The sequence below is a fragment of the Symphalangus syndactylus genome, chromosome 9, assembly GCF_028878055.3.
Source record: "Symphalangus syndactylus isolate Jambi chromosome 9, NHGRI_mSymSyn1-v2.1_pri, whole genome shotgun sequence".
Lineage (NCBI taxonomy): Eukaryota > Metazoa > Chordata > Mammalia > Primates > Hylobatidae > Symphalangus > Symphalangus syndactylus.
In genome coordinates, this window is record NC_072431.2 from 21489890 (window position 1) to 21516950 (window position 27061).

The window sequence follows — 27061 nt, forward strand, 5'->3', positions numbered from 1 at the left end:
GTGGGCACCTGTAGTCCCAGCTACTCGGGAGGTTGAGGCAGGAGAATGGCATGAACCCGGGAGGTGGAGCTTGCAGTGAGCTGAGATGGCGCCACTGCACTCCAGCCTCAGCGACAGGGCAAGATTCCATCTCAAAAAAAAAAAAAAAAAAATATATATATATATATATATATATAAAGGTTTAGGTCTTTCAGAGGGCTAAGTAGAGCTGAACTGAGTATTTTACAGATGTATATTATCAGAGATCTGTCCTCAGAGTGAACATGAAAGTAAGAGTGCACCAAAACGGTTACAGAACAAAGTGTTTTCCAATGGGGACGCTGCTGGCATTTGTGGAAAAATCTGTCTGCATACAGGGTTGTTTCATGCATTGTTACTATCTCCCCAGATGCACCCACTCAATGGCAGTGGTGTCCTCAGTTGTTAGAAATGACCCCAGAACGTTTTCCTAAAAAATCTGGGAGTGAATTGGACATTACTTGGGGACATCATCAATAAATGTAATATGACACTTTGTGAAATCATTTTCATTTTCTGAGAATGATACTTGTGTCTTCACCAGTTATTTTTTCAAATCACATTCTCATATTTCTGAAAACTAAAGAGAAATTTGTGTCCTTTTACTCATTAGTTTATGTCTTGGTTGGTTTGACTGTGTCCAAATAAGTATAGCATTCGTTTATATGCTGCAGATGACGTAACAATCTGAACTGAGAAAGTTGTGAGAGAAAGAAGTTGTCCTGTACAAAGATCTTTCAAAGACTGGCAAAGCAAGGATATTTATGGCAAAATCCCATACTATTTCCAACCAACACTCAAAGAGCCTTATATTTACAACACTTTGCAAGTACTTTCTCAACTAAGCTTCACACATATATTAACTGTCAGATCATTTTTCCCTTCATTTTTGTCTTTGGATTCAAGAAAACTGCCAACAGGAAAGTCGAGAGAGTTTTACATAGAACTCATTCAATTACTTTTGGTAATATTTTAAAAGTAAAAAACACTGAATGATCATATATGATGATGTTATCCAAAGCGTTTCATTCATAAAAATACATATTAAAAATCTAAACTGTAACTTATTAATTATTCAAACTTTCTCAATTCAAAATTTAATTTTTAACTTTATTCAAAAGAAATGTTTTGGCTGGGCGCGGTGGCTCACGCTTGTAATCCCAGCACTTTGGGAGGCCGAGGCGGGCGGATCACGAGGTCAGGAGATCGAGACCACGGTGAAACCCCGTCTCTACTAAAAATACAAAAAAAATTAGCCGGGCGTGGTGGCGGGCGCCTGTAGTCCCAGCTACTTGGAGAGGCTGAGGCAGGAGAATGGCGTGAACCCGATAGGTGGAGCTTGCAGTGAGCCGAGATTGTGCCACTGCACTCCAGCCCGGGCAACAGAGCGAGACTCCATCTCAAAAAAAAAAAAAAAAAAAGAAATGTTTTCCCTCTCAAGATTTACTTTCTTTATTGTTATTTCTCATTCTTTGGTTTGAAATTTTTCCAAATAATACCAATAGTTAATTCTATTCATGTATTTCTTCTGATGAATCCAACTCTTTATGTAAGAGCCAATTTTCATTGGAAGGACATGCAATAGAGAAAAAAGAGCCAATGAACAAGAATGGAGGGAAGCACTGGATTTATTTCCAAATGGTGTTCTCTAATTCAATCCAGTCTAACTTGAGTCTGCAGCTCTTTAATATGTCATGCCAAAGTCCTTAGAACTGACTAATGAATAGAAAATAGTGTATTAACAAAAATTACTGTGCTATCAATCATTTATGTGATTCTTCTTGTATTCAATTCAAAAAGGAATTCCAGGCAGTCTCCAATAAAAAGAATAACAATATAAATCATTAACACAAGATATGCTAAACAACCAAAGTAGTCTTAGGGGGAAGAAAGGCAAGAAATTGTTATCAATAAACCCTTTAAGAACTAAAAGAACTTTACATCTTGGAGTCAGATACGCCTGCGTCCACACCTTTCTCCACTTACTGGCTGCATAACCTTGTATAATTTATTTAATCTATCAAAAATTTAGTTTCTTCATCTTCGGTTGTTATGAAGATTAAATAACACAACATATTAAAAGTGGTAACACAGCAACTGAGAAACAGTACATGTTCAATGCTGTTAGCAAGTAATACAACAGCCCCACTCTCTTGGTGAGTGACACTTAAGATATGCCACATGGCTTTTTAGAGGGATCTCCAGCAGTAAATTAGACAAACAAAACTAATACGGAAAAAAGTTAAAAACTGAGAAACATGTCTCCTCACAATGTATAACACACTCTTGTGTTAGCAATTTTGCAGATTCCCCTGAGGAAATTGTGTATACTAGACTGAACCTGTTCAGTAGAGAGGTTTGTTAAGATGGCATTTGAGAAGAGAAATTTGATTTGTGGTATATACAAATCACTGCTGGAAAACTGTCCTTTTTACTACAAATTCCATAAACGTCATGAGTTTCTGTGAAGCATGTGTGAATTTAATAAGAATTCCCATGGACTTATAGGAAATGCTTAAATAAGTGTCAGTGAACTATCAGTGGTCAACCAATACACACAGCAGCCCAAATCCTCTTCTCTAGTTTCTCTAGCACTTTAAAACGGAAAGTGCTTGCTTATGCCTTTTTCTTAAAGTTCTCATAAGAAATTATTGCTTTTCATAGCCCATTTAGATATAATTTTTGACAATTAAAACTTCTCCATATGTCACATGTGATAAGAAAATTTGATCCATAATTTCCCAAAATATATTGAAAATAGAATTTCCAAATCTAAGTCACTTAATTTGTATTTATGAAAGTCTTGTTCATTTACTTGATTTAAAGGTGGCTGCATATGTACCATTCTTATCATTAAAGAAGGCCTTGTCTTAGAGAGGCAGTTTAGGATGTTGATTCAGGACACTGCCTCTGAAGCCAGAGCTCCCAGGTTCAAATCTCAGATGAGTTACAAACCAGGTGGTAACTCTGGAAAAGTTGCTGACATTTTCTTTGCCTCAATTTTTTTCTTCTGTAAAATGGAGGATAATGGCACGTAAATTATATGGTTATTATGAGTCTTAAAGGACTTAACATTGCCTGATATGTATCAAGTGTGATGCGTTAGCTGTTATTAGCATTGTTTGGTTCCTCAGAAAAGGAATGCCCATTTTCATTTACTTATTCCAAGACAAGAATACTCACTGCCGGGCTTCAGGGTAATCTATCAACTCCTTTGTAATTAAAATTCTGAATATGTGTTTTTTTAAACAGCTTTATTGAGGTATAATTTAAATAAATTATACATATTACAATGTAAAATTTTATGTTTTGATATAAGAATCCACATACAAAATGACCACTACAAACAAGATCATGAATATTTCTATCACTCCCAAAAGATTTCTCATTATCCTTTGTTATTGCTCCAGTGATCACAAATATTTTACCCTATGATTTTTTTTCTAAAATTTTCTACATTTTACATTTAGGTCAATGATTTATTTTGCTTAATTTTTATATGGTACATTATACAGATCAACATATGTCTGTGCATATGGAAATTCAATTGTTCCAGGATCATTTGTTGAAAAGACTATCCTTTCTTCATTGAATTGCCTTTGTACTTTTGTTAAAAATTAATTGACCATTTATGTGTAGCTCTATTTCTGAACTATCTATTCTGTTCCATTGATGTATTGTTGACCTTGACAGCAATGCCGTACTTTCTTGACTACTGTAGCTTTATTATAATTCTTGATACCAGGAGGTATAAATCCTCCAATTTAACTCATCCTTCTCAAAGTTGCTTTGGATATTCTATGTCCTTTGCATTTCCAAATGAATTTTAGAATCAGCTTACAAATTTTTATGAAAAAAAATCACTGAGATTTTCATTGGGATTACATTAATTCTATAGATAAATTTGGGGAGATTTGATATCTCAATATTGTGTCCTCTAATGCATGAATTCAGTATAGTCCATTATTTAGTTATTATTTGTTAATAATTTCTCTCAGCAATATTTTGTAGCTGTTTGCATACAGTTCTTCCATATCTATTGTTAGACACATCCCTAAGCATTTCATGTACTATTAATATTATAAATTGAATGTTTAAAAATTTTAATTTATGACTATTTATCAATAATATCTAGAATATAATTGACATTTATATATTGATCTTGTATCCTATAACCTTGTTAACTTCCCTTATTTGTTCTTGTATCTTTTTATAGATTCTGTAGCAGTTTCTACATAGATGGTGATGGAATCTCTGAGTAAAAATAATTTTGCTTCTTAATTGCCAAATGGCATGTCTTAAATTCTTTTTCTTGCTTTATTGATCTGGCTAAAACTTCCAATACAATTTTGAATAGAAACAGTGAAATTGTACATCTTTGCCTTATTCCTGATCTTAGAGGAGAAGTATTCCGTTTTTTGCTACTGAGTATGATGTTAACTATTGATTAGCTGTGGATCCCCTTTATTTAGCTTCTCCTTAGGTCTTTTCTTCCTTTCTTCTTTTCTTTTTCTTTCCCTTCCCTCCTCCCTCCCTCCCTTCCTTCCTTTCCTTCCTTTTTTGAGACAGAGTTGCTCTCTGTCACCCAGGCTGGAATACAGTGGCATGATCTTGGCTCACTGCAACCTCCACCTCCCAGGTTGAAGTAATTCTCCTGCCTCAGCCTCCAGAGTAGCTGGGATTACAGGTGCGCACCACCATGCCCAGCTAAGTTTTTGTATTTTTAGTACAAATATGTACTGACCATGTTGGCCAGGCTGGTCTCGAACTCCTGGCCTCAAGTGATCCACCCACATTGGCCTCCCAAAGTGTTGGGATTACAGGCGTGAGCCTCCCACCTTGACATTTTTTCCTTAGGTTTCTGAGAGTTTTTATCAGGAAGGATATTGGATTTTGGCAAATACTTTTTCAGCATTGAGATAATCAAATGGTTTTCCTCTCTGAGTGTGCAAATATGATGAATTACATTGATTTTTTTCAAGTATGAAACTATGTATTTCTAGGCTAAACCTCACAATATTTTATATACTTTTTAATGTATATAGTTAGTTTCTATTTTATACTTTTTATTTGATTTGATAAAATTTTGTTAAGAATCTTTTTATTGACATTCATAAGGGATATCATCCAGCAGTTTTCTGGATGTAGTTTCTATTTTATATGCTTTTTATTTGATTTGATAAAATTTTGTTAAGAATCTTTTTATTGACATTCATAAGGGATATCATCCAGCAGTTTTCTTGTATTGCCTTTTTGACATCTGGGTAATGCTTGCCCAAGGAATGAGAATGAAAAATATTCTTTCCTTTTCAATTTCTGGACAACTTTGCATAAAATTAATATTATCTATTCTTTAAATGTTTGGTAGAATTCACCTATAAAGCCAACTAGGTCTAAAATTTTCTTTCTGGGGAGGTTTTAAACTAATGATTCAATGTATTTAGTAGACAAAAGATTATTCATAAAATTATCTTCATATTCTTCTCTTTTTTTTTTTTGAGAGTAAGTTTCACTCTTGTTGTCCAGGCTGGAGTGCAATGGCACGATCTCAGCTGATAGTCTTCTTTTAATATTGGTAGAAGCTGTAGTGATGTCTCTCTCTTATTCCTGATACTGATAATTTATTTTTCTCTTTTTTTCCCTAATCAGTCTAGCTAGAGGTTTATCAATTTCATTGGTCTTCTCAAAAATAACCCTAGCTTTTCATTTCATTGATTTTTTTTCTTTATTATCTTTTCTGTCTTCTATTTCACTGATTTCTGCTCTGATTTTATTATTTTCTTTCTCCTATTTACTTTGGGTTTAATTTGGTCTCCTTTTTCTAGTTTCATAAGTTGAAAACTAAGATCTTTGTTTTGGTGGCATCCCACATATTTTAATATTTTGTTACTATTCCGTTAAAAATACTTTCTAATTTCTCTTTTCATTTCTTCTTTGAACCATGAGTTATATATAAGTGGGTTATTTAGCTTCCATGTATTTGAGGATTTTCCAAATATATTGCTATTACTTATTTCTAAACTAATTCTATTATAGTCAAATAACATACTTTGTATGATATGACTTATTTTAACTTAAAAAAATAGATATGGAGTCTCGATATACTGCTCAGGCTAGTCTCAGGCTGAAGCCATCCTCCTGCTTCAGCCTCCCAAAGTGCTGGGCTTACAGGCATAAGCCATTGCACCTGGCTGAATTCTTTTAAATTTAAGACTTGTTTTGTGGCTCAGAAGAGAGTTTTAGTAGATGTTATGTGTGCACTTGAATGTATATTCTGCTGCTGATGGATGGCATGACTGATTTTTAAATGTATATATTGTGTACAACATGATGTTTTGATACATGTAGTGAAGTGACTTCTATATTCAAGCAAATTTACATATCCATCATCTCAGATTGTACATTAGATCTCTAGATTTTTTAATAGGACCATAACTCCAACTTCATATCTTTTGACCTACATCTTTCCATTTCCCTTGTACCTGATTTCTGGTACCTTTAGATTCTCTGTCTCTTTCTTTTTTTCTTTTTAGATTCCATATATAACTGAGATCATGTAATATTTTTCTTTCTGTCTGATTTATTTCACTTAGCATACTGTCCTCCAGTTTCATCCATGTTTTCACCAATAGCAGGATCTCCTTTTTTTTTAAGGCCAAATATTACATTGTGTGTATGTATGTGTATAAGCATGCATACATATATTTTTTTTTTCAATTTCTTTTTCCATTCATCTAATGGACACTTCAGTTGTTCCCATATCTTGGCTATGATAAATAATGATGCAATGAGCATGTGACTAAAGACATCCTTATGAGGCAGTGATTTCATTTCCTTTGGGTATAGACCTACAAGAGAGATTTCTGGGTCATATGGTAGTTCTATTTTCACTTCCTTTAGGAACCTCCATACCGCTTCTCACAGAGGCTACACCAATCTACATTCCTACCAACAGTGGACAAGGGTTCCCTTTCTTCTACACCCTCACCAACAATTGTTATTCATTGTCCTTTTGATAAAAGCCTTGGATAGAGTGTTTTAAGTGCCAATTAAATTGCTTTATAGTACCATTCCAAGTCTGTTATATCTTTACTGATTTTTCTGGTCTATCAGCTATTGAGAAAAAGTATTGGAATCTCTGCCCAAAATGGTCTGTTTTTGTTGTCTCCTCACAGTTGTATCAATTTTTGCTTTATGTATTTTAAAGGTGTTTTAGAGCATAAACATTTAGTAATGTTATGTCTTCTTGATTAAATGGCATCTTTGTCATTAAGAATGTGCTTCTTTATAATTTGTAATCTTCTTTGCTCTGAAATCTACACTGTTTACTATTAATACGCCACTCCAACTCTGTTTGTGTTAGCTTAATATATATATTTCCATTTCTTTGCTTTATTGTATCTTTATGTTTAAAGTGGGTTTCCTTCGTTTTTTTTTTTTTTTTTTTCTGGTGCTGAGACAGAGTCTCACTCTGTTGCCCAGGCTGGGGTACAGGGGCACAAACACTGTTCATGGTAGCCTCAACCTCCTGGGCTCAAGTGATCCTCCCACCTGAGCCTCCTGAGTAGTGGGTAGCTGAGACCACAGGTGCACTGCCACCACGCCTGGCTAATTTTTTATTTTTATTGTTTTGTAGTGACGGGGTTTCACCATGTTGCCCAGGCTGGTCTCAAACTCCTGGGGTTAAGTGTTCCTGCTGCCTCAGCCTCCCAAAGTGCTGAAATTACAGGTGTGAGCCACCACATCTGGCCTAAATTGGGTTTCTCATAGGCAACATGTAACTCAGTAGAGCTTTATAAACCTAATCTGATAATTGTTGCTTTTTAATTGGGGCTTTTAGTCCATTCCCATTTAACAGGATTATTTATGCAGTTGTTTTAAGTCTTCCATCTTGCTATTCTTCTATTTATTGCATCTATTTTTTATTCTTTTTCTTTTATTGTTTTTTTTTTTTAAATGATTCTATTCATTTCCTCTGTTGGCCTACTCATTATAGCTTTTTGTTATGTTTTTAAAGAGTTATAAGCTAGGCATGGTGACTCATGCCTGTAATCCCAGCACTTTGGGAGGCCAAGGTGGGAGGACTGCTTGAGGCCAGGAGTTTGAGACTAGCCTGCGCAACATAGCGAGATCCCATCTCTACAAAAGAAAAAAAAAAATGCTGGGTATGCTGGCATGCTCCTATACTCTCAGCTACTTGGAGACTGAGGCAGGAGACCTGCTTGCACCCAGGAGGTCAAGGCTACAGGGAGCCATGATCGTGCCATAGCACTGTAGCCTGAGCAACAGAGTAAGACCCTGTATCTAAGAATACAAACAGATAAACAAACAAAAACCCAAAAGCATATATTTTATCTTATCACATGTCTCATTTTTTCTTTAATCCCCTTTTCAAAAAAAAAACTTTAAATGATATTGTACTATCTCACATAGAATAAAAACCACATCGTTCCTGGCTGTTGCAATATTGTTGTCATATGTTTGACTTCTACATATGTTATAAATAGACAATAAGCTGTTATTAACTTGATTTAAGCAGCCTATTACCACTTAAAGAGATTTAAATAATACAAAAAAAATTTCATAGTAACCCACATAGTTACTATTTTCAGTCTTCTTCATTCCCTTGTGCCTATCCAGGTTTCCATCTGATACAATTTTCCATTTGGTTGAAGGACGGTCTTTAACATTTCCTGTGGTACAGGTCAATGGGTAATGAATATTTTCAGGTTTTAATGAATGAAAACTATTTTATCTTCATTTTTGAATGATATTTTCTCTGTATATATAATTCTAGATTATTTTATTCCACTATCTTTTTATTTTTATTTTTCTGAGACAGGGTCTGACTGTCATCCAGGCTAGAGTGCAGTGGCACAAACACAGCTCACTGCAGCCACAACCTCCCAGGCTCAAGTGATCCTCCTGCCTCAGCCTCCCAAGTAGCTGGGAATGCAAGCATGTGTCTTCATGCCTGCCTAATTTTTGTATTGTTTTGTAGAAATGAGGTCTCGCTATGTTGCCTAGGTTGGTCTTGAACTCCTGGCCTCAGGCAGTCCTACCACCTCAGCCTACCAAAGTGCTGGAATTACATATGTGAGCAACAGCACCCAGCTTCCACCTTCCTTTTATTATGGAATTCTAATTCTAATCTTCAACTAGGCTGCTTGAAGATAACTCAGAGCTCACTGATGCTCTGTTTTTATTTTGTTTTGTCTTTTTTTCTTTCTGATTCATTTTGCACAACTTTTATTGCTATGTTTTCAGGTTTACAAATTATTTCTTCTGTGATGTCTAATTGGCTGTTAATCTCATCTAGTGTATTTTTCATCTCAGTAATGATAGTTTTCCTTTTTATAATGTGATTTCAGGTAGATATTTTTAATGTCTCTACTTAATATGATCAATATTTTTTCCAGCTGCTTGAACATATGGAATGCGGGTATAATAACTTTAAATGTTTTTCTCTACCAATTCTATACTCTGTGACATTTCTGGATCAGTTTATATTGATTAATATTCTTATCCTCATCAGCTGACTATTCCTGCTTCTTTCCATTCCTGGTAGGTTTAGATTGGATGTCAGACACTATAAATTTTATAAATTTTATCTTGTTGTATGCTGGGTATTTGTATTCCTATAAATATTCTTGAGCTTTGTCCTGGGAGTATAGTTAAATTACTTTGAAACAGTTTGATCCTTTCAGGTCTTGCTTTTAAGTTTTTTTGGGCAAGACCAGAGCAGCATTTAGTCTAAGTTTGCCCCATTACTAAGGCAAAAACCTTTTCTTGGTACCCTATCACATGCCTTGTGAATGATGAGGGTTTCTACTATGAGTGAGGGAAAAGGGAACTATTTCTAGCTCTGTGCAAGCTCCAGGGACTGTTCCCTCTAATCCTTTCGGTGGTTCCTTCTGCTGAGTACTTGAGAGCATCCCTCTGTATATCTCGGGTGTGCCTTGTCTGTGTAGCTCTTTCCTCTTTGGCATTCTGCCCTGTAGCAATATTAGCCACTTTAGCCTCTTTAGACTCCACTTAGAGACTGACAGTCTCCTTGGGTTTAGGAAACAGGTCTGAGAGTCTGGGGAGGCCTTATTAAGCAAGAAAGATTAAAGATCATCTTCTTGGTGTCCTTATAGAAATATAACACTCAGCTACTTTGTGAAAAAATGTAAAAATTTAGGATATAGATACAGTAACTCCAAATCAAATGCCAGAATGAAACAAAATTTATTAAATGAACACATGTACTCATTCATTCAGCAAATACTTATTTGTAGACCTACTATGTGCAAGTATTTCCCAGACCCTGGAGGATATAGCAGTGTATTCATCTGTTTTCACACTGCTGATAAAGACATACTCAAGACTGAGTAATTTATAAAGAAAAAGAGGTTTAATGAACTCACAGTTCCATGTGGCTGGGGAGGCCTCACAATTATGGTGGAAGGCAAAAGGCACATCTTACATGGCAGCAGACAAGAGAAAATGAGAACCAAGTGAAAGGGGTTTCCCCTTATAAAACTATCAGATCTAGTGAGACTTATTCACTACCATGAGAACAGTATGGGGGAAACCACCCCCATGATTCAGTTATCTCCCACTCGGTCTCCCCATAACATCTAGGAATTATGGGAGCTACAATTCAAGAGGAGATTTGGTTGGGGACACAGACAAACCATATCAAGAAGTGAAAGTCCCAATGCAGAAGCAAGGATGAAATGGGAACGGGGACATATGATAACTGAAGAGCCAACTTAGAGGATTCTGATTCTCTGCAAAGGCAGCCTCCCACATTGGCAACTTCAAAGCAACTTGGACTCTTCACTCAACCAACAGAGAAAAGAAGCAGAGAAATATCTCCCACTGAATGATGTACCCTGCGCTCACAGTATTTGTTGGCATTAGACCACTCTCTTCATTCCTTTTCTGACAGTGATTTTCAACTTTTTCAGCACAAAGGACCTTATTTGCTACCTCCATTTTTCCAGTCTACACATTCAGCAGTCACCTTAAACAAAAGGAAATACCTTTCTCTGTTTGGAATTTGTATCTACCTGTATGTAGCAGCTTGAACCTCTAAGAAGCAGCCACGGTTTCCTCAAAGCTAAAGCTTGCCTTTACCATAGAAGTAGCATAAAAGGCTGAGGGCAGCGGCTTACACCTGCAACCCCAGCACATTGGGAGGCCAAGGTGGGAATATTGCCAAGAATTTGAGATCATCCTGGGCAACATAGTGAGACCATGTCTCTACAAAAAGTAAAATAAAAATTAGGCAGGCATGCTGGTACATGCCTGTAGTCCCAGCTACTTGAGAGGTTGAGGTGGGTGGATCACTTGAGCCCAGGAGTTTGAGGCTGCAGTGAGCTATGATCAGGCCACTGTACCCCAGTCTGGGAGACAGAGAAAGACTCCATCCTTGAAAAAAAAAAAAAAAAAAAAAAAGGATAAAAATGTCTACATCTAGTCTGCAGAGAACTGCTCGAGAACCCCTGATCATATGATTTCAAATAAATCCTCAAAGAAACACAACTTTGTCTCCTCCAAAGCAGTCTGAATGCTTCAAAAATTTCACAACTTTGCCTGCTGCAGTTGATTTTTGCATATATCTTATGGCCACTACCACGATTACAGGCTTAAAAGTACAGAGAGTAATAATAATAATCTCATCTGCCCTTCCAAACACTCTCAAAACAAACAAAAAACATGCCAGCTAAACAGCTTTACAAAAAACAGGTCATTTCAAGAAAAGACATCTAATTATGTTGACTCTGATTACTAGTAATAACTTGGAGGTCTTAAGAAATTTAACAACTTCAGCTTAAAAAAATTAAACAGAACTATTGAGGATAAAATCACCCCCTTGACTCAATATATCTACAGATGCAAAAAGAATTAGATGGCTTGCTGATTCATTGTCCCTTCTGTTCCCAGTCCCAAGTGCCTAACACGTCAGAGACCAGATATTAAGGCTTTGTTAAAATCAGAATTCATAGGAGGAAAGAATTTTTCAGTGGCACTATTATTACATTTGATTTTTCAATTTTGGATTCTGAACTTTCCAAAGTTATAGAACTGAAAAATATAAACCTATAAGGAAAACTTTCCATTCTATGTATGTATGTATGTATGTGTGTATGTATGTATGTATGTATCCATTTATATAAGTCAAACATGGGAGTTGGGCCTTCAACTAATAGACATTGACCTCAAAGTCATTTGGAGTATGCAATCTTTTTATTGATAAATTCTTTCCTAAAGGATATGAAGGCTCTCTGGACAAATATGCATTGTATATTACAATGAAACAACTTCTAGTTATATCTATTTCCTTCATCTAGCAACAGCTTAAACCTGTACTCAATTTGGAAAATCCTTAAAAGGAATCTCTACACACCACCTTGAGCACTGCATTAAAACTCTAAGAGGAAATTTGCCAATTCTCAGCAATGTAACTATCAGAAGAAGCTCTAAGGAGGAACACTAGGAGATTAGTGTACAAATAGATGATGTTAACTCATGTCATGTCAGGGAAAGGTAAACAATGTACTTTATTCCACTGCATTATCTGCAGAGCACACACATTGCTCCATATGCTCTGACAGTACTAAGCTACTTTCTAGCAAAATATTCATGGATTATTGTATGATTAATGAATATTGTTAGTGAAGGAATGATTGAAAGAATTAATGGCTTAGGTTGGTAAGGTTAAGCAAAATCTCCATGTGATTTTTTTCAAAAAGACAATGAGATACACTAAAGGCATTTTAGTAAGGCAAATAAATGTCAGTGTTATGACAAATGGGGTTTCATTTAGTGGACAGCTAGCTCATAGTAAAACTACGAGCTTTAGTTAGTTAAAACCACTTGTAAATACAAAATCAATGTACAAAAATCACAAGCATTCTTGTACACCAATCACAGACAAACAGAGAGCCAAATCATGAGTGAACTCCCATTCACAATTGCTTCAAAGAGAATAAAATACCTAGGAATCCAACTTACAAGGGATGTGAAGGACCTCTTCAAGGAGAACTACAAACCACTGCTCAATGAAATAAAAGAGGATACAAACAAATGGAAGAACATTCCATGCTCATGGGTAGGAAGAAACAATATCGTGAAAATGGCCATACTGCCCAAAGTAATTTATAGATTCAATGCCATCCCCATCAAGCTACCAATGACTTTCTTCACAGAATTGGAAAAAACTACTTTAAAGTTCATATGGAACCAAAAAAGAGCCCGCATCGCCAAGTCAATCCTAAGCCAAAAGAACAAAGCTGGAGGCATCACGCTACCTGACTTCAAACTATACTACAAGGCTACAGTAACCAAAACAGCATGGTACTGGTACCACAACAGAGATATAGATCAATGGAACAGAACAGAGCCCTCAGAAATGATGCCGCATAGCTACAACTATCTGATCTTTGACAAACCTGACAAAAACAAGAAATGGGGAAAGGATTCCCTGTTTAATAAATGGTGCTGGGAAAACTGACTAGCCATATGTAGAAAGCTGCAACTGGATCCCTTCCTTACACCTTATACAAAAATTAATTCAAGATGGATTAAAGACTTAAATGTTAGACCTAAAACCATTAAAATCCTACAAGAAAACCTAGGCAATACCATTCAGGCCATAGGCGTGGGCAAGGACTTCATGTCTAAAACACCAAAAGCAATGGCAACAAAAGCCAAAATTGACAAATGGGATCTAATTAAACTCAAGAGCTTCTGCACAGCAAAAGAAACTACCATCAGAGTGAACAGGCAACCTACACAATGGGAGAAAATTTTTGCAACCTACTCATCTGACAAAGGGCTAATATCCAGAATCTACAATGAACTCAAACAAATTTACAAGAAAAAAACAAACAACCCCATCAAAAAGTGGGCAAAGGACATGAACAGACACTTCTCAAAAGAAGACATTTATGCAGACAAAAAACACATGAAGAAATGCTCATCATCACTGGCCATCAGAGAAATGCAAATCAAAACCACAGTGAGATACCATCTCACACCAGTTAGAATGGCCATCATTAAAAAAGCAGGAAACAACAGGTGCTGGAGAGGATGTGGAGAAATAGGAACACTTTTACACTGTTGGTGGGACTGTAAACTAGTTCAACCATTGTGGAAGTCAGTGTGGCGATTCCTCAGGGATCTAGAACTAGAAATACCATTTGACCCAGCCATCCCATTACTGGGTATATACCCAAAGGTCTATAAATCATGCTGCTATAAAGACACATGCACACGTATGTTTATTGCGGCACTATTCACAATAGCAAAGAGTTGGAACCAACCCAAATGTCCAACAACGATAGGCTGGATTAAGAAAATGTGGCACATATACACCATGGAATACTATGCAGCCATAAAAAATGATGAGTTCGTGTCCTTTGTAGGGACATGGATGAAACTGGAAAACATCATTCTCAGTAAACTATCGCAAGGACAAAAAACCAAACACTGCATGTTCTCACTCATAGGTGGGAATTGAACAATGAGAACTCATGGACACAGGAAGGGGAACATCACATTCTGGGGACTGTTGTGGGGTGGGGGGAGGGGGGAGGGACAGCATTAGGAGATATACCTAATGTTAAATGACGAGTTATTGGGTGCAGGAAATCAACATGGCACATGGATACACATGTAACAAACCTGCACATTGTGCACATGTACCCTAAAACCTAAAGTATAATAAATAAATAAATTAATTAATTAAAAAAAAATAAAACCACTTGTAAGATGGCAAAACCACTTTAAGTTAGTCAGTAAAACCATTTATAAGATGAACACAGTTTCCAAGCCTGAAAGAATTATTTTTTGTCTGAGAAAATGACAGACCATTACGCTTAAAAAAACACTACTCACAGATTCCTTTCCCATCTTCTTTTGTAGACGTGTTTGCCACTGGACGGCTTGCATGACAATGGCTTCCCACCTTCTTTCAAGATTTACAATGATCAGCTGCATGGGCTGGTGGTCTGCATTCAGATTGCAAGTCTCCCGGTCATCCAAAAGATGCTGGCATAGTCGCAAAATGGAGGCAACTCCTCGACGTCGTTGCTTGATTTCACGACAGAGGGACTGCAACATAGAGAGAAACCAATCTATGAGTGTTTATAGGGCAGAGTTCCCTAAAACATGAAACACCTTCTTCCATCATAATTTCAAATTATAGTGATACACTCAGCTACCAACAATAGGACAAGAAGAAGAGCTCTGATGTCTCTTTTAGAATGGAGGCCTCCTACAGAAGTCCAATATGCTAAAGAATTTAGCTGCATCCCATTCCTCCACACTTTTTCACGGATTTATCCCTCTGAAATGTAGGGTCCTCCCTTGACACCTGAGTAATTAACAATTTCTAGCCTAATGAAATAAATCATTTAGGTCAGATGAATGCCAAACAGATTGACAAGCTTTGACATAAGGTCAAAGGAAACACAAAAGATAGAAAAATCCTCCGAAAAGAAATAGAATTTTTCCAAATTTACTCCTACATTCTTTGGAGGCAAAAAGTTCAGTTTTCTACTGGCTGAGAACAAGTTAAACAAGATTGCAAAGAATTTTTATATATAAAATCTATTATCTGAAAAAAAAAAGATAAGCAATATTCCTCCTCCAAAGCTTGATTAACAAAGCAATAATGTTCTGAAAGCAAAAATTAAGATACTGGATTATTACTGCACCATTTGTTGGTTGCTGTGTTTCTTTTAATAGACATTCATACTATTTAAGAAGGACATGCAGGCACCAAAATAGCGTTTTGCCCCTAGAAGCATTTGTATTGCTGCAGTGACCCTAAACTGAATGATTCAAGCAAAATAGTGGGTACACATGTCTAAAAATATTATATCCTTTCTTTGCCTATGGATAGTGTGTAAGTGATATTCTAATTCGGAGCCTTCAGGAGAAATGATGATTATATCCACAAACATCACTGAATTACTAATCTCCTTCTACTGCTACAATTGGACTATTCTGACAGTTAACAGATTGCTTATTAATCAACAAGGGTAAACAAGACAGTGCAATTTCATTTAGTGTGAGCGTTTTAATGCCTGAAAGTATTTGTGCTTAAAATGTTAATCTAGATAAGGCTTCATTAGAAGAAATCTTAAAATGATTAAGTGTGGTGTGCTGAAATGTGCATAGAGTGGGGGTATTAGATCAGCAGGTGGACATTTCATACAGATGTCCCACTTATTGATAAAATGCATGCTAGAGCCATTTAAATGACCCTAACTCAGTAATGGCTGGAATTCTATTATTTCTGTAATGAGAGAACGCTGTACCTTTAATATTTCTGAATTTTAAATAAGGTGAATGACAAATTCCCAAACCTCTATTTATGGCAAAATATGACTAGAAATTTTATTATTCAATTTATACCAGCGCAGCAGTTTCAGTTATGTTTCTTGAACTTATCCTTATTTATTTTCCTAGAGTTCATTACTATTTTCCTATATAAGTCCTGATATAACTACCATGTCTGACAAATTTCTTTACTGCTGCTATTAATTGGTTCAGTGCTGAATGAGGAGAAATCTGTAAGACATTCAAAGATAAAACCTAAGCCTACTAAGGCAACCAGCATTGTTACCATCTCTTCCTACAACCCTGTCAAATGTCTCCCCTCAATCCCACACGCATGTTCTCTTTCTCTCTCCCTGTCTCTTCTTCTCACTCACACGCACAAACACACACACACATCCACACACACCCTTCAATTTATCTCTTGCTCTAGAACGACTGTTGGGCAAGTCAAACTATGAATGCCACCTAATACCTGCCAATTTGGGGCCCAATATTAAACACTTCAAGATAACACTATGGCCAAAAGAAATTGGCCCAAGTGAGTTCTATAAATTTTAGTATTAAGGATTTGGGGTTTTGTTTCTGTTTGGTTAACTTGTTAAGCGCAAAGGCCTAGAAAAATCAAAAGAGATGTTTCTGTGCCATAGAAACTGAATTTTGCAAAACTCTCTTTAAAATAAAGTTAACTAGCATAATAACTGTATTTCTTAAGCCAACAAAAAGTCCCAAAGTTCTTAGCCGAATGAAAATTTGCAATGGATGGCACTAAAGGTATGTGCAGAGTTAGCAGAGGCCACATCAGGCAACATTTGCAAAGCACCCCAGATAGACTTCATTCACCTTGTAGGCATTTTCAAAGTTCTGAAACAGGACATCTGAGGTTGCTAGGAGAAATTTTTCATAAAGATCATTGGCCATCAATTTTTTTGTAAGTATCTAGAATGTATCCAGCATTTAAGTATCTAGATGATCCCCACTCCTATCTTAATATGAATAATCAAGATGAGCACAGTGGTTTAAAAACTGAGAAGGCAATTACTGTTGATATTCAATGTCTGACTTGGATATTCACAATTCTGCAGGGTTTTTTTTTCTTTTTTTACTTTAAATGAACACAGGGCTTAGTCTACATTCTGAATTAAAAATTTACCCTACATGTGCACTTGGGAAATAATGCTACTTTTAAAAAGGAGGGGAAAATTGGAAATTTTACATGGCCAACATATTTTTCAGTACTTTTTTATACCTAGAAGATATAATTAATAAAATAACATTTTTCTACATAAATGGGCTTCCATGACAGCCATTAAAATATACATATGCATTTATAATCACAAATGCATAATAAAATCAGTGGATTTGCAGGCAATGTTTCTTAGAATCAGTAGTTTATATTATTTCCATAATAAAATATGCATAGATAGAAACAATTATTATAACTATCTTTGGCTTCATTTCAGAGAAAATGTGCTTTGAAACAGAAACTCAAGTAAAGCACAGAAATAAGACAAACACATCCCTGCCTCCCTGATCTTCTCAAATGTGTACTGCACTTTCCATATGCTAGGCACCGTTTCAGGAACGAAGGCTACAAAAATGAGCAAGTTCCCTTTTTCCCTCAAGGAGCTGAGAGTCTACTGGAAGTAAACTACACAAATAAGTATAATATCAAATACACTTCAGAGAGGAAGGTGCTAACAGAAGTATGTGCAAGTTGCTATTGAAGAGTCAATGAAATCTTCAGGGGAATGGTGTGAACCAGATGGACCAAGATGGGTGGTGGTGGTTATATGGGTAGAAGGCCGAAAGGTATGTTAAAGTGGAAAACAAGTAAGTAGCCTCTGGCAGTGGGAGTGCCTGGTGTGTTGGGGAGAGAGAGCGAAGCAGCTGGAAAAGGAAGTAGGAAACAGAAAAGTTTGAAATGCTTTTCATTATTGCCATTTTTAAGCATTTTCCTTGATATCTAATGAGATCATGTCGGTTCCCACGCATAGTCATATCGCCTTCCCAGAAAATTATAAAGAAGAGGGAAACAAAATTTAAAAAGAAAGAAAAACATAACTATCAATACGCCTAAGAAAGGGATTCCCAGTGCTTTTATATTTACCTATAATTTGATAATCTTTAGGCAATTTCATCTTGCAAGGTTAAACCTGTTAGAAAGGAGGTCATTATCTGTCTTTTTTCCCCCTTTATAATGATCTCCGATCCACATTATAAGGTAGTTACCAATAGGCTTCAGGCTTTTGTTTCACATTTGTAAACTGTCAATTTGATTTTCAATTTACCAGTGGCAATGTGCAGGGGTGTTTTTTGGTTTATCTGGTTTTATTCCTCTACTGACTTCCTCTGTCACTCTTTTCAACTGTTTAAACCAATCATATTATTGAGCAAATGTGCAATATTATTCTTCACATTGGCTTCAGTTTAACACCATTGAAGTTAAGACTTTCAATACTAGTATTTAGTCTTCATTATATATCAAATATGTGCATATATGCAAACATATTAGATAGATATTTACTTATATTTACTTGTATACACATACTTGACATTGAATGTCATATAGTTTATAAAAGGATATAAATAAGCTTATAATAAAAGAACAACTTTATTTACACCAAGAACTGTTACAGCAAATGAGATGTAAGAACCAGATCAGAAAAAAAGAGAGATGAGAAGGAAAATAATACTTTTAAAACACCAAAACTAAGTATATATTAAAAACAGAGAGAAACAAATTTAGCTGAGAAACTCCAAAGCAATTTGTCTCCAATATTTATTACATAATTTAACTTTATAGGTTGATTAAACATCATTAGGTAGGCCAATATGAACAAAGTGGCGGGACTTTAGCTGATCTGTTAAATAAAAAAACAAAACAAACAAACAAAAAAACCCATGAAGCAATTCCCACTTTTAGACTTCACCTTCTAAACTGATCAACTGTTTAACATCAGTTGAGTATGCCTTCTATGTGGCAAGCACAACAAAGAAGGTATAATCTGCATATATGATAATGTACCTGCCTTCAATCTAGTTGGAGAGAGAAGGGAAGTGTGAACAAACACAGGCGACTTCTAGTTTAAATATTATCAAGAGGGGCCAGGCGCAGTGGCTCACATCTGTAATCCCAGTACTGTGGGAGGAGGAGGCAGGTGGATCACCTGAGGTCAGGAGTTCGAGACCAGCCTATCCAACACAGTGAAACCCCATCTCTATTAAAAATATAAAAATTAGCTGGGTGTGGTGGTGGGTGCCTGTAATCCCAGCTACTCAGGAGGCTGAGGCAGGAGAATCGCTTGAGCCCAGGAGGTGGAGGTTGAAGTGGGCCGAGATGGTGCCATTGCACTCCAGCCTGGGCTACAAGAGTGACACTCTGTCTCAAAAAAAAAAAAAAAAAAAAATGTCAAGAGAGCAGCTCCATCCCCTAGTTGTAAAAGTTTCCTAAGATTTTCCATGTGTTTTGCTGTCTCCTCTTTGTCTGCTACCTATGACCAAATTTTCTACAACAAGGGTCCTCAGAGTACGGTGCCCAGGCCAAGCAGTATCCACATCACCCAGAAATTTGTTAGAACTGCAAATTCTCTGATGCTACTATACATCTTCTGAATCAGGAATACTGGGGTAACGCCCTGAACCATGCTTTAACAAACAAGCCCTACAAGTGATTCCAATACATGCTAAAGTTTGAGAACACTAGCCTACAGGAAATAAAGAAACTTAGTTTTTAGGTAAGAGGATTAATCTAGCTGAGTAGACTTTTTAAAATATAAAAATATTAATAGAAATTTTACGTTCTAATTCTGGAATGAAACTGGTAGCCAAGAGCCTAGGGACCACAATTGTTGATGATCAACTACTTTCTTATTTTTATCAAATGACTGAAAAGAAATGAGTGAATCAATGAATAGATCTTTTCATCCAGTGATATCTTTTTGTTACTAGTATTTTCTTGATGACCTCCAGAATTTCCAGTGCAATTACGTATTAGGTCATTTGGATCCAGTATTTGGTGATTTTACTCTTTTTTGTCGTTTTTATCAAATAAGTCATTTGCTAATTAATGACTCTAATACATATGGCATTGTGCTAAGCCAAAAAGAAACTCTGCTCCCAGAAAGTACACATAATAAAGCAAAACAATGATGATTACTTGGAAGGTACAAGGTATTCAGGTACAGATAATGTTAATGCCTGAAGCTATACTCTAATAAGAAATAGAGCAAGTGGGGAAAGTAAGAGGCTATTCTGGTACCTCTATGCTTCTTTAGAAGACGCATTTGTCTGGCTGCTTTGGGATCATGGTTTTGCGGGGGAGGGTTGGCAAATGATAATTTTCATAGCAAATAAGCATTTATTGGGCATCATTTATGTGCCAAACTTTATACTTTTCATTACAGAATTAGCGTTGGTGGATAAGAGGCATGTAATAAAATGTACCTGTTCTTAAGAGCTGGTGGCAAAGAGAAGACACTGATTCCTCAAAGTGAGAGAAATAAATATGAGGCAAAGGTTTTCGGTAAGACCATCAGGTTGTAGTAGGTTCTAAATAAGGTAAGGGAGGTGAATGTGCTTTGAGAATAGTGAGACCATGACCCAAATGTAAGGTGTGATTGATATATATGCTAAACTATGGGCACTGAGTTTGAGAATTTAAAAGATCATTATTAACTGGAGTAGACAGATTAGGATTAATGGGACTAGAACCAGGCTGTGAAAGTTGCTGAAGGTAAGAAAGGTGGAGAGAAGAGAGGATAGGCACTACAGGTTGGGGAGCACACATTTTAAAAGGCCAAGAAGCCATAATTTTTGTAACATTTTAAAACAAGATGGAAGTTCAAGTGGGGTGTGGTAATAATCATTATTCAAGTATTGATCTATCCATCCAGATGTACTTACTGAGTGCCTTTTATTTGCCAAGCAGTGCTCTCAGTGGTGGGGATATAGCAGTGAGCAAGATACACAAAATGTCTGCTTTCATAGAATTTACATTCACATTTGTATGCATGTGAGTGATGAGAGGCTGGAAACAAAACATGAAATATACAAGAAAATATCAGATAGTGCTAAAAGCTATCAGATAAAACAGGGTGATATGACAGAAAGTGGCTGGGGAGTTATTTTAGTTTGGGTTTTCAGTAAAGCTTCTCTGAGAAGGTGTCTTCACATAATAACAAGTTCAATGTAGAAACAAAATATCACCTAGTGTTCTGACGCTGTAATAGTGTAGACAAGATAATGTTCATACAATCAAGACTAATTTATGCCATAAAAGACTTCTTTTACAGTTAATTATGGCATATTAAAGATTAAATATAGGATACCTTTCAATAACATAAGTGAAATTAAAAAGCTCTGGTATAATTAAGTCAGGAAAGAATAGTTTTTTCAACAAGTGGTGCTGAGACAACTGGATATCCACATGCAAAAGAATGAATTGAACCCCTATCCCACACCATCTACAAAACTAACACAAAATGGATCATACTCTTAAATGTAAGAGCTAACACTATAAAAATCTTAGAAGAAAATATAGAGGTAAATATTCATCATGTTGGGTTAGACAATGGTTTTGTAGATATTACATCAAAAGTAGAAACAGCTTTTGACTTCATAGGCAATGGCTTCTTATTTATGACACAAAAATATAAGCAACTTTTGGGCTTCATCAAAATGTAAAGCTTTTGCACTTCAGATGATACCATAGAAAAGTGAAAAGAAAAACCACAGAATGGGAGAAAATATCAAGACCAGTAACTCAATTTTTTAAATGGACAAAGTATTTGAATAGACATTTCTGCAAACACATACAAATGGCAAAAAAATATGAAAAAAGGCTCAACATAATCAGTTATCAGAAAAATGCAAATGTAAGCCATGATTAGCTATTACTTCACCCGGTGGTAGGATGGCTAAAAAGGAAATAACAAGTGTTAACAAGGATGTGGAGAAATTGGAAACCTCATCCGTTAGTGGGATTGCAAAATGGTGCAGCCACATGAAAAAACAGTATGACATTTCCTCAAAAAGTTAAACATAGAATTACTATATGATCCAGCAATTTCCTTTTGAATATATACCCAAGAGAACTGAAAACATATGACCACATAAAAACCTACACACAAATATTCATAACAGCATTATTCATAAAGCCAAAAAGTGGAAACGTGTCAAACACCCATCAACTGTGAGTGGATTAAAAAATGCAGTAAATACATATAATGTAATATTATTGGGCATTTAAAAATGAAGTACTTATACATATCATAACATGGATGAACCTTGAGAACATCATATTAAGTGAAAGAAGACAGATACAAAAGGTCACATATTTTATGATTCCTTTTATATGGAATGTCTAGAATAGGCAAATGCATAGAAAGAGAAAGTGGAATAGTGGTTGCCATGGCCTCCAGTGAGGGGGAAAAAGTGAGCTAATGGGTAAGGGGTTTCTTTTAAGAGTGGTGAAAACATTCTGAAATAAGATTTTCTGGTATGTAAATTATATCTCAATGAAAATATTATTTTAAGAAAACCTCTTTGTAAGGCCAGAAATATATTATCAACCACATAAACGATTATACAATCAGAGAATTTACCATTCTGCTAGGGTATGTCATACAACAGATGCTAATGATATAACTAATACCACACAATCACTATGGTTCTGCAACCATGGGTGGATGCAAGGATTAATTTACCAATGCAAACTTGTAGGGTTTTTTTTTTTTAAAGTTATGGCTATAAAATGTCCTCGGATAGAGTCATTATTACACTATACATACATTCTGCCATATACATCTATGCATTTCTGCCAACAGATCAGACATTCTGCTGTATGATAAAAATAACGCAGTGTCATTTTTAATATAGCTGTTCTACTCCTAGAAATAGCATAAAGCATAAACAGAAAAGTAAACATAGAAGACTATGAATCTGAAAGAGGAGTTAAAGCAAATGTGGGAAATGAAGAATGTTAACTAAATCTAATTATTGCAGTGATGAATTTCATATATAATCATATATATCTTATGAAACTGTAATCTACTGTGGTGTTAGTATCAGTACAAAAATGAGAGACCCGACATATCAGATGTACTTCTGTGCTTTACCAAAGATCATTCTGAGTTGACTATATGCACTGAACTAATACAAAATAAAAATAATGTTATATTCTCTTCAAATATTTCATCAAGATTCACTTGAAGCCAGGCGCGGTGGCTCACACCTGTAATCCCAGCACATTGGGAGGCTGAGGCAGGCGGATCACGAGGTCAGGAGTTCGAGACCAGCCTGACCAACATGGTGAAACCCCGTCTCTACCATAAATACAAAAATTAGCTGGGCGTGGCGGCATGTGCCTATAATCCCAGCTACTCAGGAGGCTGAGGCAGGAGAATTGCTTGAACCTGGGAGGCAGAGGTTGCAGTGAGCCGAGATCACACCACTGCATTCCAGCCCTGGCGACAGAGAGAGATTCTATCTCAAAAAAAAAAAAAAAAAAAGATTCACTTGAATACAAAATAATAGCCTATAATCATTGGGACTTATCAATTGCTAGAGCACTATTTTTAATAATATTTTCTTAGTTATTTTCACTAATCTCCAGTAGTAATGACCAACATTTTTTGTATATTTATGTGTGCCACACATTTTAAAAGGTACTTTGTATGTATTGAATCATTTAATCCTCACAGCAACACTACGATGTGTGTGTGTGTGTGTGTGTGTGTGTGTGTGTGAATTATTGTCATCTACCTATTTGACAAATGAGGAAATGGAGATACAGAGAGGTTAAGTAGCTGACCATAGGTACACAGCTAATAAGCAGCAAAGGCAGGATTTTAACCCAGGCAGCCTGAATCCAAAGCTGATCCACAAAAACAATATGCTACATTGCTTTTCATAAGAAAGCTGAAGAAGCTTGTAGGATTTCTACGTTTTCAGACAACCTTGTCCCTGACTTCTAACCGGAAGTGGCCATAGCCATAAAGTGATTGTTAAGACAGCCAACAACCTCTTTCTGCAAAGGGAAGGAGATTGAACCTTTTTAGAGGTCCAATCTTCATAGGCCTGCAAATACGTAACAGTTAGTAATCTATACAAAATTTAAGCTCAGGGTGGTTATAATAACAGGGATGGAAAAAATACTGATTCATTCATTGAACAAATATTTATGGAACACTTTTCGTAACGGACAGTGTTGTAAGTACTTCAGATATTTCAGTGAACAAAACACACAAAACCTTTTCTCAAAGATCTCATATTCTTCGGGACAGTGGAAGTAATCTCTTTCCTGTGAAAGATGTAAATTGTATAAATAATAAAGAAGAGATTACAAAGGTAGGAAACATTCATTTGGGCAAGTGATTATCAACATTTCCAGCAAGGAAATGGGTCAGAAGCTCTTTTGGTCCTGATAGCTCTATTCTCTAGCCAATTATGTGTTTAACTATACCTTGTATATAAATGTTGCAAATAAGAATTTGTATCTTGGAATTATAAGAAGTAATTCTTCAAAATAGGAAAACATTAAAATACCTCAAATGAAGTATGAATAATGACGTGCATATTTTAAAGAAAATATAGGCAAATGACATCTGGGTGTTTTAACTGATTACAAACTTAAAAGACAACATCAGCCAATATAGAGATTCAGCTCAGTTGCAAACCCTGGAACTTAATCTATATTGAAGCTAAATATTCTATAAGCATGCAGTGAAGTGCAAAAAATAGCAATTGAAAAATGACATGATTAAATGGCACGACATGCAATCATTTGCTCTCAATTATATCAATGTATCTTCTTCATTTCTAGGAGTCAGGCAGAAATATTGTTTTTTAAATGCCTCTATTAAATTGGTCACCAATAATAAAATAGATGAGAGTCCTAATAAGCTCATTTACATAACATACATCATATACTACGAAACTATTCTCTCCAAATAGTTTTGCTCATAGATTTGTCTCCTGGTTGTCATGAGTCTTTGCCAAATTAGCAGATTTTAAAAGCATAACACTGTCTTCAGGACCATTTGTAGAAAAACGTTTATGAAACTTTTCTAGTTAACCCTTGGCAGGATCCTTATTGCTAATTATGGAAAAGGTATTGATATAATATCTTGGCTGTCACATTTTATTATGGTGATGGTAGAAGCAGAATCTAAGTCTGACATTTTGGAAATATCATCTAATTGCAAGTCAGAAACAGAGAATGACAGTTTTAAGTAGATTATAACTTCTTTCAAAATAGCAAACTGGTTTATTTAATGTAAAATCTAGATTTTAAAAATAGCATTAAAGCTTCCTGAGTAGGTTCACCAAGCACATTTCTATTGGCTCTTGAAGAGGAGCTGGGTAGTGTGCCAAAATAGTTTCGACATTGTACATGATATTGTAAGTCTAGATTCAAACACTAAATTATTTCTTATAACCATGTAAAATAAAAATATTTTCAGTAAATCTTTTCATTTTTAAGACAAATTATCTCCCCTCTGTTTGTTTACCTAGCCCACAAATAAGTGAGGTCTAAAGTTACTGCAATCACCTTTACCTCCGTGGCCTTATTGACCTGACCTTTTGACCTAAAGATCTTAATTTTTCTTGCCATCTGGTATACTCACCAATCAAGTTGAATCATTAAGGGCAACCAGGATTATTAATTAATACTGTAAATTCTTGAAGATCCTTGGATGAATAGAGGCATCAAGGGAAAAGAATCATTCTTTTACAAACATTCACAATTATGTTTTAATAGTTTGTATTTTTTTCTGTTGGAAAAAATATGTATTAATTTTACTTGGAAAGAAGCATTTCTAATCCTCTTGGCTTTTGTTTAGCTGAGGGCCAAAATATAATAACCATTCTAAAAATGTAGACCCTCAGTGAGTTATCCCACGAATGCTGTGGTTATCTCTGTGTGGCATTCTTTAATTTCTTTGTTACTTTCCCTCAACTAAGTTACATACTTTTAAATATGTTTGTTTTTAAGAGTCAAGTTCAGTAGCCATGTGTTTAGTTCATATTTACATGTAATTAATAATATGTTATATAGTTCCTTTTCTAAAGTAAAAACACTATTAGAATTCCAGACATATAAAACAATATGAAGATTAAGTTACTCTAAAGAAAACTGTAATAGCTTACAGATTGCTTGTATCACCACTAAAATGCTGGTATCTATTACAGAGTCTCCCTGGAATAAAGTATGCAATTTTAGCAATAATCTGTTAAAAACATGTCCATTATTGTTAAAATGCTCAACTAGACTGCAATTATAGAAAGGTAACTTTTAGTAGTAAGGGGAAAAGGGTGCTGGATATAAACACAACTTAGCCATTATACTACAAAATACTTTTATTTAAAAACCCCACAATCACACTTTTCCTAAGCAGATAAGCATTAATTGCCATTTATTTTTATATTATTATATTTTGAAATCTATTTACAACACCCACTGTGCTTTTTATCTTTTATTGATTCCGTGGGAATTATTTCAAAGTAATTCTGGGGAATGGATGAAGGCGTTTTTCTTCTCTAGATTATTTGTTGATTCTAGCTACCTGAAATCATCTTTGCTTTTAATAGATCTTGGGTATTCACTGGCCAGGTCAAAGGATATCCAGGACAGTCTCGAAGAAAGGAAGGAAATGATTCAGTATGACATGGTACGGTGCCATACACCCAGTCAGTAAACTCTATG

The 27061-nt window shown here is 35.6% G+C and overlaps 1 protein-coding gene across 3 annotated transcripts in view; it reads right to left on the reverse strand.

The window, feature by feature from the left end:
* The window catches only part of AKAP6 (A-kinase anchoring protein 6), a 627789-nt gene that overhangs the window by 45439 nt on the left and 555289 nt on the right, over positions 1-27061 (reverse strand). For all 3 annotated transcript variants that reach the window (XM_055291569.2, XM_055291568.2, XM_063645887.1), the window contains exon 13: positions 14908-15123. In XM_055291569.2, the coding sequence (XP_055147544.1) occupies positions 14908-15123 (216 nt within the window). The remainder of the gene's footprint in view (positions 1-14907; positions 15124-27061) is intronic.